We start from the raw sequence: 9,923 nt of genomic DNA, 5'->3' as shown, positions 1-9,923 counted from the left end.
GGAGAATGTGTGGCGGGGAGATAAAGAGGCTTGTCGCACCGCTTGATAGCCATTCGCTGATAAGATCTAGTTGCTGCCCATCAGGCTAGCTCATAGCAATGGCTGTCAGTGTCGTCCTCGGAAATTTGTCAGATGCACAAGCCTGTCATATCACTGACATCCCATAAAGAGCACATACACAAACAGGTCTTTGGTAGGATTCATTACCCTCTGATGGCTTCTGGATGAAAGGGGGAGACATCACAGTAATGACCCTCGATAGGAATTGTTTTGGCAGCAAAGAGAACAGAAAACAGTAATTTTGATGTTTGATGTGGACAAAACAAACCTCCTCTGACATATGTATTTCTATAGGTTTTAAAATGTGTTAAGTGGATGCTCATGAGTAAGATATGTCTTTTTGTTTTTTAATGTGTCGAAACAGATTACAGTCTGGTTGTCAGCAGACAGAAGGAGACAACAGGTAATATAATTCACAGAAAGGTTTATTGACAAGTGACAGGTGAAGCTGATCGAGTGGGTGGAGCTGAAGGGTCTTGTGTTGATGATGGCGTTGCATCCATGGTGTTGGTAATCCCACCAAAATTATGATGAAAATGTTTGTTAATGAATGCTTTTTTAACCTAGCTGAACCTGAACAGTGAATGAACTCCGGTAAACTGAAGAGCTTTGCTAGGAGGTTAATTAATCAAAATTTTCGCTCTTTTAAATGTTCGTACTTATATTCAGCAAGGGTGCATTATTTTATTCAGATTAATATTGACTGATGCAATATTTAATGAATATATATATACATATATATATATATATATATATATATATATATATATATATATATATATATATATATATATTTGTCATCCAAAAAAAGTAAAAATAAACACTGCATTAGAAATGTCCCTAATTTCCCTAACTAGTTATAATTAAGGGACAGATAAACATAATTATGTTCAGTAAATTTGACAGAGATAATACTTTTACAATCAGTTGGTCTTTACCAAATCAACCTGTTCCCAGGCCCTCATGTGTCAGGACCATGTCAAATAGCATCATTAGCCGCTTTTCCACTGTCGGCCAAGTGCGAGCCAGGCCTAAAAAATGTGCCAGGCGGGGGTCCAAATGCCTCAGACCTCAAGCAACAAGGGCAAAATCAAGTTGCATCTCAAGTTGCCCCCCCCCCCCCCCCTCCTAAATAGCCCACACCATGTCATCCACTGACAGTAAACTACAGATAGCAAAATGAGCATAACAGAAGCGAGCGTTTGGTCTTAAGGTTCCAGCTTTGATATTTGACCAATGTTTTGCAATAAAAATGTTACAGTGACAGTAATTTATTAGTTTGTGTCAGGAGTGCACATCAATTACGCTGAATCAAACTGGTATTTACCATTTCGCATAAAATGAGGAAGGAGAGGAAGCACTGCTATTGTGTGTCTCCTCCTCCAGACGAGGCATTGTCCCTGTCTAGTACTGCAAGGCCAGTCTAAACAATTAACCCACATCTTTGTATTGTCACCAACATATTGCATCTCAAACCTCATTCTCACAGAGTCATCTGAATTTCCAGCCTGTTGTGTAAGATACAAGAGAGACAAGAGCAAGAAACAATGAGCATCCTCAACCCGCATCTTAGATATACTGTACCTCCATTGCTTTAATGTTTCTAAGGGGGTAATCTCTCCACACTGCACTGTAAAAAAGAAAAAGTTAGTTCAACTCAAATTTTCAAGGCAACCGACTGCACAGAATTTTTGAGTTGAAGATATGAACTTAATTTTTTAAGTTTTAAAGGACTACAATTATTAAATTGCGTCAGCTAAGTTTTTTAAGTTCTGACAACTAAGTTTTTTTAATTCAAGTTACTGGAACTTTCAAGTCTGTAAAAGCTTACTATTTTGAGTTCAGATTACCATCCCCTGTAATAACTTGTTATTTTGAGTTTAAATTACCCCCTCACATTAAATCATCCACTGACAGTAAACCAGTTCATTTATGCATGTTTATTTGAACGACTTTGGCACAAACAGCTTTACAATTCCACAATGTAAACAAGTAATCTTATATCCAAAGCAAATACATCAGGTTTCAGAACCGTAATATGGGCAGGTTTTTTTTTCTTTCCGACTCTTGTTGAGACCTTACAAATAATGCAATATAGCCAAAGATGACCAATAAACAGTTGTATAGTGCCTAAGTATTAATTCAGAAATGTGTAAATCCCCAGCTGAAAAAGCCACATTATCTGAACTTTCTGAATTATCTGAACTTTGAAATTAGCCAAAAAGGCAAACATGCAGGCTATAACAGTAATGGTGAAATACAGCTTGCTTCTACTGAACAATCAATACCGTAGTCTCTTGACTGTAATATGACAGCTACACATAAAATATTTGTTTTTATTTCAAATAAAGCACTTGTGTGCAGAGCAAATAAGGCACATGTCAATAAGTTGGGGAAATCAAAAGGAAAAATATAAAAACTATAAGGTGGTCTATGTGAAGACTTACAAAATATACAAACATAATAAATGAACAAACATGGTAAAAGAAATCTTCCCCATGGACACTTGCCACATCAGCAAAGATGCAGACTATAACAGCAATGCTGAAACAAAGCTTGCTTCTACTGAGAAACAATCAATAGTCTTGTGACAGTTATATGACAGCTACAAATAACAGATTTGTTTTTAGTCAAAATAAAGGAACAACATAAAAACTATAAGGTGGTCTATGTGAAGACTTACAAAATATCCAAACGTAAATGAACAGACATGATAAAATAAATCTACCCCATGGAAAATGAATCACTGGTTTATCAGCTTGGTCTTGAAGCTCCGGACACGCTGTGAGCAATTGGTGGACATTTCCATGAAAATGTGCTGGATAGTTTCAAAGGTATACCTGATGTCTTTTGGGAACTCCATGTTGAGGGCATAAAGCAAGCCAAAAAGATACGCAAGCGCAGTCGGGGTGTCTGGGATATCTTTCAGGACAATGGTTTCCTCCAACACAAGGGCAATATTAATGACTGCGTCGTTGTCATCATCAAGCACTGTGAGGACCCCCATCTTGATGCCTTTCATCTGTTTGTCATCTGTATCAGTTGCCTGACAAAACAAAAACAACACTGAAATAATGTCCTGTAGAAAACTAGTCAATAAAAAGTGATGTCTATTTGTGTATGGCCTCTTTGCTATACAACACTACTAAAAGCTGAAGGTCTTCCAAGCTGCACTCACCAGGCATCTAGAGAAAAGCTTCCCAGTATTCTCCCGCAGAAATATGGGAAGACCTTCCACAGCTGCCTGTCTGCGATGACTTGTGATGTCAGATGTCTGTTTTGGAAGAATATAAAGACAAACAAATACTTTTGTTTAGCTCTGTGAAATGTACTTGTGCATGTGCACTTGTGCTTGTTCCATTTGTATTCCCATTTCTACAATTGTGCATGTAGGCAGATAAAATAATTGCAGCCTCTGTTAGTTTATTAGTGTTTCTTTTTGTCTTTTAAGGATAAGTTCACTATATTGCACTTTGAGCCCCCTTTCTGGGTTATCTTGGATGAAATAGAGTGTTTGACGAACAGTCAACGAACACCACTAACCAATCGGTGAGTTGCACATCTTTGAAAACAAACGTTTAGGGTTGATTTAAAGACAGGTTTGTGAATGCATGTAGCTAGCCATTCTGAAGCATGCAAAGTGCAAAACCGTGAACGTATCCTTTAAATATTACTGTATTAAATAGTCAATCAAGATGGAACTCGCTCACCAATGTAGCTGATGCAAAAAAAGAATTAAGTTATATTACATCAAAAGTGCAGAGTGCTAGCTTGGTAGTTCCTTCTTGATTAATGGTTTAAATTTTAGTGGACAAACTGAAGAAAAGGCCTTATATAACAACCTGTTTGTCAAGCATTTCCAAAAGGGTTTCCATCTCTCGACTAAAGGCGCCCTTCCTGGCACGATACAATTTCAGCAGACGAGGGGTGAACATCTCAAGGGCAGCTTTAAATGTTCCCATCAGGTCCTTGGTGGTCACACGAGTGAACTCTTGACAAATCTGAATGAAAGAAATGCAATACAAATACAACAAGCTGATAGTGTGATTTCATTGTTATAATTAAGTCTGCAAACTCAAAGCCATAATACAAATGAACCTACATACACTATTATGAAAAAAAACATAACACAAATGTAAACAAATGCACCAAGTTCAAGAAAAAAAAAAGATGCCTTACCTGTTCTTCAAGAAATAGACCAGGCCACCTCTCCAGAACCTCTGAGACCATGGGCTCCATCTCTACAATCTCCATTCTCCTAAGGGAGAATGTGATGTCCATCTTCTGTCTGATTAACTCCATGTCCTTGTTTTTCTTCTTCATGGCTTCAACCAGGGAAGACCTCAGGTCTTCCAAGTCATCCTCAGTGTAGCTTTCTGGGTGATCTGGTACATGGTTGACCTCACCTCGTTTTGGTTTTTTCAAGGAAAACCTTCCCTCCGGACCACCATCCCCATCATCATCATCTCTTCTTCGCCTGTTGACACCATGATCATCCGCCTCCTCCCTTCTTGATCTCCTGTTGACACCAACCTCATTACATCCAGCTTGACGCAGTTTTGATCTGTAGTTCCCCATCTTGTACTTTATGCTGGTTGTCCATCCTGCATATCCAGTACCACCACCAGGCTCTTTGAGGCAGGGATGTTTGATGACAAGTTCAGCAGCAACAGAATCGAACTCATGTTTTTCAGGGTAGGCTTTCACAGAAAATATTTCTTGTGCCAACTTGTCCAGAATCTCTTTTTTCACATCTCTGGTTACATGTAAACCCTTCCCTAATGTTTCAAACGTGTCATTCCCCTTGCGGAGTATCAGTTCAACATCATAAGAGAATTCTGGCACTGGGAACGGTGTGGGCCACTGTGCAACGTTCCTCCTATATGTCCGCACAACTGAAGATAAGCTGTGGATTGAGTCTGGAGATCCAATGATGGCTGTGTCAAGGGAAGAGATGGAGGATGACCGAGTTGGTGTTGGAGGTGGTGGTGATGGCATGTCCTCATTGCTCCACAGAATATGCAAGACAGCCTTTTCTGAAGGTAACTCTGCTATGTCAATCAGGTTGCAAACTGCCTGGCCAAAGTCTGAGTCTTCATACTGTATACAGAATTCACCCACAAGTTCAAGTTTTTGACGCAGTTCATTGTACAGTTCCTCTAAAGTTTCAGGGGCTTTGGTCAGCCGAATCTTACGGACGAGTTTGGGATTTATGTGGACCAAAAGCAACAAAGCCTGTGAGGACAAAAGAAGAACAGTTATTTGCATGACACTTTAAACTGAAGCCATATACAGTTATGGCCAAAAGTATTGGCGCACCTCAAGAATTGTTGGTTTTTAAGCAAAATTCGCACACTTTTGAAGGTTTTTTGATAAAATAAACAAACCAGGATATTTTCAATAGTTTAACACAACTGAAACAAGAATTGGTTTCCCCAAATGTAACAGAATGTATCACCAAAATACTGCGGGAAGTGAATACTGCATGGTCGAAAGTATTGCCACCCTTCACAACAAGTGTCTTTTGCTGTGATAAAAGCACACTTTTCATTGTTAAAATCCAGTGCTAAGGTTATGGGTAGTCAGATGTCAGCTGTGGTAGCGCTCCTGAGAAATATCGCCCATTTCTAATGGACGAAAATCTCCAGTTTACTCACTATACATCTCTGTTGGTTTATATGGACAGTATGAGGTTTTCAAGTAGAATCGAGTTTATTATCCTTTAGAAATGGGCTTATACTTCTCAGGAATGCTACCACAGCTGACGTCTGACTATCCATAACCTTAGCTGTGGATTTTAACAATGAAAAGTGTGCTTGTATCACTGCAAAAGACTGTTTACTGCAAAAGTTATTTTGAGCGCCAATACTTTTGACCATGCAGTATTCACTTCCCGCAGTATTTTGGTGATATTTTGTGTTGAATTTGAGGAAACCAATTTTTGTTGTTTCAGTTCTGTTGAGCTATTGAAAATATCCTGGTTATTACATAAAAACACCATCAAAAGTTTGTGAGTTTTGCTCGAAAACCAACACATCCGGAGGGGTGCCAATACTTTTGGCCATGACTGTACCTTGAACACTTAAAATCAAGTCATTAACACATGACAAAATTATGAAAACATACAAACAGAAAGGTGCTTACCATTTTAATTTACTGCAGTAGCCAAGCCCTTGGGGTCACCATCAAAGTTCTAGCAACTTGGTATGCAGCCAATGGGTGGTAGTCGTTCAAAGTCTCTGGATCCAGGATCTCTAAATCTGAGTGACAGTTATCAATGAGTTGGTAAGACCGATAATGTTCCATGTACCAAGATGATAACCTTGTGGTGACAAAATACACTTTCCACCACTTGTCCACCAATATGTGTAGTATTGTAAAGAATTCTGGCAGTCCACTGCAATGGACACAGGTTCATTTTCTAAGTCTGCTCTTAAACAGGTTCTGATATCACCATGCTTGTGTTTCCTACTTTTGTGTGAACTAAAAGTCTTTAGATTGTTTGTTTTAAAACTACATCTCAAGAAGGGGCAACAAACAGTCTCATGTTTTTTTAAATGGCGTCCAATGTGTGTGAAGAAAGACTGCTGCGTGCAGATTTCCCGGAATTCACATAGATCACAAAAAAAGGTGAATTTATCTTGTATTTTGGCTGTCCTACAATGTGATCTGGTCAAATGTGACTTTAAGGCGCCAGCTGTTTTAAAACTACATACACAGTCACTGTAAACACACGGCCAGTAAGCTCCTCTTCCGTGCCTGAGCCGATGGTGCCTAAGCAGACGCTCTTGATTTGCGCTGGCAAAGCTGCAGAAGCGGCACTTCATAGAAAACCTAGCACAAAAATAAGAGGAGAAAATTAACACAGTGACATACTTTGCAACCGTTCACGTTAATGCTGTTGAGCTTCAGGGCTAAAACACACAAAGGTATGGCTGGGTATTGTTCAAAATCTTTCGATCCGGTGCCAATTTCGATACCGGTTCCTCACGATACTAATTTCGATACCAATTTTATGGAATCCATTTTAACAAGATTACATAACACATTACCTCAGAAAAACTTTGGTTTTATTTTTTCTGTTTGACTTATGCTCCTTAGCCAGCGCACAAAGGAACAAAAAAAGCACAAAGGAACAAAAAATGTTTTATAAAGAGCTCATGCTCACCAAAGCTGAATTTTTTTAAAATAAAAAATACAGTAAAACTTGTAATATTGTGAAATAGTATGACAATTTAAAATCTTATTTGAATATATTTCAAAATGTTATTTATTGAAATTAATTGAATTCAAAGCTGAATTAACTAAATGATTACTTCAGTCACATGACCCTTCAGAAATATGAAAACAGTTTGCTGCTTAATATTTTGGAAACTATTATACATTTTTTCATGATTCTTTGATGAATAAATTCAAAAGAATTTTGAGAATTTTTTACAACAGTCATTTATTTAAAAACGAAATATTTTGTAACATTACATATGTTTTAATGTCACCTTTGATAACTTGCCTGAAAAAAAATTCTGACTAACCAACACATTTTTGAACGGCAGTGTACATTCAGTAGGTTATTATTTATTGCAATATAAACTGTCAGAGTGATAAACAAGGTATCTTTTCATTTACCAGTCGAAGCCGGAGCAACTTTTATGTTTACTCCGTGCACTGTCAAGCTCTTCATCATATTTGTCGTGGTACAGGTCTTTGCAGCAATTATTTTACCACAAATACTGCATCGCGCGCTGTTGGCATCGAGCCTGGAGAAATGCCCACACTTTTGATCGACTTTTCCACATCTTTAAGGTATTATGTGTGTGTGGTCGCGTCTCATATGAATATGTGCGCGGAGAGTTTGTGTGTGTGTGTGTGTGCTTTCGTGTCATTGAGCATGTGCGCGTACTGCGCGAGTTTGTGTGTGTGCTCGCGTATCATATAAGTATGCGCGTGGAAAGTTTGTGCGTGCACGCGTGCGTCTCATATGAGTATGTGCGCGGACAGTTCCGGGCGTCTTGTGTGTAGAGTTTGCGTGTATGTGCATTTCATATGTATTTGTTTGAGCACTGACGTTGACAAGTTAACTCCTTAGGTATCGAAATCTGGAACCGAACAACATGTCATTTTTCACTCGATAGAATCGAGGCAATTTAGTTTATTAACTAAAAAGTATCGAACTCGGTACCCAGCCCTACTCAAAGGTCGCATACTAGAAGCTATATCTACATAGTTAACTACCGTATCAAAGCGAAGTTTTGCATCACAGTTTTAGCTGCCTTGGTTGCAGCATGGTCACGAGCAGTAATGTGAACTATACGTTAACCACCGCCCCGGTGCTTCGGTTTCACGTCAATGAGCAAAGTAGACGTGCATAAAACAATGGAATGCCATCATTCATCGAAAATAACAAACATAACGGCAACACAAATCTTTCAATTAATATGTGGACAATTATTGAGCTTAGCTGTTCAAAATAAGCTAGCTTCTAACCGATTAGCAAGTGGGGGATTTTGTATTGCCATAAACGCCTCGCCTGGTTATGATTTATCGATTTTGTTTCCCGCAATGAAATGTAATACAAATACCAAATGCATATACATATTCATATAATTAACTTACCTGTTAGAAGGAATGTTTCTCTTCGACAAAGACGTCAGGGAAAGTTACTGCTGGCATCGTGAAAAGATGGCGGACGCAAACTTTCAAACCGTTTCAAACTGGAGCTCCTGGGAAAATCCTTGGAAACCCCGTCGCAGCCGGTTGCCATGACAAATTTCAAATGAGCATGCGCAGATAAGTTGACCTCACTCTAACTGGGTGTCAACTACAACTTCAAAATAAAACCAACTCAATTTATAACATAAGATGAACTTTTCCTCAGAAACGTCTGAAAGTGAGTTCAAGTGGCTTACAACAGATAGTTCAAGTTCCAACTAGCAATTTTATTGTCAGTGAATGCAAAAATCTTAGTAAGGTGAACAATTTTGAGTTGTCGTTTTTACAGTGTGTAACCTTTAATCCATGTGCAATTAGAACTGATTTTTTAACCTAAACTCAACAATAGATGAAGATAATGGTGCTGGAAGAGGACATATTTAGAGGAAACTGCTAACACAGCAGGTGCACCTTCATTTGAATCGGCATCAAATCAATATACAGGCCTGCCTGCCGCAAAGCAGCACTCTTGTTATTGCTAGGGCAAAATGATTGGGGGGATTTCTGCAGTTTCTCTCTAAATCTGTTTGTCCAGCGGTCTCATGAGAGAGCCCTGTATGAGCTCAGATAAGCTTTCTCTGTGTTTTACTCTAAGGCTTTTTGTTAAAGGGATAGTTCACCCAAAAATTAAGATTCTGACATTAATTACTAACCCTCAAGTTGTTCCAAGCACGTGAGACTTGTGTTCATGTTTGGAACACAAATGAAGATTTTTTTGATGAAATTGAGCAATTTCTGTCCCTACATTGTCAGCTACGCAACTACTACTTTGATGCCTCAAAAAGTTCATAAAGAGATCGTAAAACTAAATTGAGCCGTTTAGTAAAACATTTCAAGAGGCAACATCACTTTATGTGATAACCGGATTGAATTTAGGCTTTTATTCACACATAGACTGGTTTTATAATCTCTTTATGGACTTTTTGAAGCGTCAAACTGGTAAATGCGTAGACTGTCAAAGGAGGGAGAGAAATCGCATTTTATAAAAAAAGATCTACATTTTTACCACATTAGGGTGAGTTATTAATGACAGATTTTTTTTTATTATTATTTTTGGGTGAACTAACTCTTTAATTCCCTGTTCTCATGAGGGGGTTACCCTTTCCCTTTTTAAGAGTGCTTAGGAAGAAATATATTTTTATATTTATGTTAAT

At 38.3% G+C, this 9,923-nt stretch overlaps 1 protein-coding gene across 4 annotated transcripts; it reads right to left on the bottom strand.

Moving 5' to 3' along the window:
- Window positions 1-1,985: 1,985 nt before the first annotated feature.
- LOC143736634 (uncharacterized) lies at window positions 1,986-6,896 on the bottom strand. 4 transcript variants are annotated; one of them, XM_077227308.1, is made up of 6 exons: window positions 6,777-6,896; window positions 6,205-6,320; window positions 4,240-5,295; window positions 3,903-4,061; window positions 3,239-3,334; window positions 1,986-3,106 (listed from the first exon to the last, which is right to left on the bottom strand). In XM_077227308.1, exons 2-6 carry the CDS (start codon window positions 6,205-6,207, stop codon window positions 2,804-2,806), a joined length of 1,617 nt encoding a protein of 538 aa, XP_077083423.1. In that variant the 5' UTR covers window positions 6,208-6,320; window positions 6,777-6,896; the 3' UTR covers window positions 1,986-2,803. The 4 variants fall into 4 exon arrangements, with proteins under 4 accessions (XP_077083423.1, XP_077083426.1, XP_077083424.1 ...); XM_077227311.1 differs by lacking the exon at window positions 3,239-3,334; XM_077227309.1 differs by lacking the exon at window positions 6,777-6,896 and having other exon boundaries at window positions 6,205-6,336.
- Between the last annotated feature and the right edge of the window lie 3,027 nt (window positions 6,897-9,923).

The sequence above is a fragment of the Siphateles boraxobius genome, unplaced genomic scaffold (genome assembly GCF_051911475.1).
Source record: "Siphateles boraxobius isolate OS27281-9 unplaced genomic scaffold, OSU_SipBor_1 130, whole genome shotgun sequence".
Taxonomy (NCBI): Eukaryota; Metazoa; Chordata; class Actinopteri; order Cypriniformes; family Leuciscidae; genus Siphateles; species Siphateles boraxobius.
Note: the sequence above shows the minus strand (reverse complement) of the source record. Positions and strands in the feature narration are given on the sequence as shown.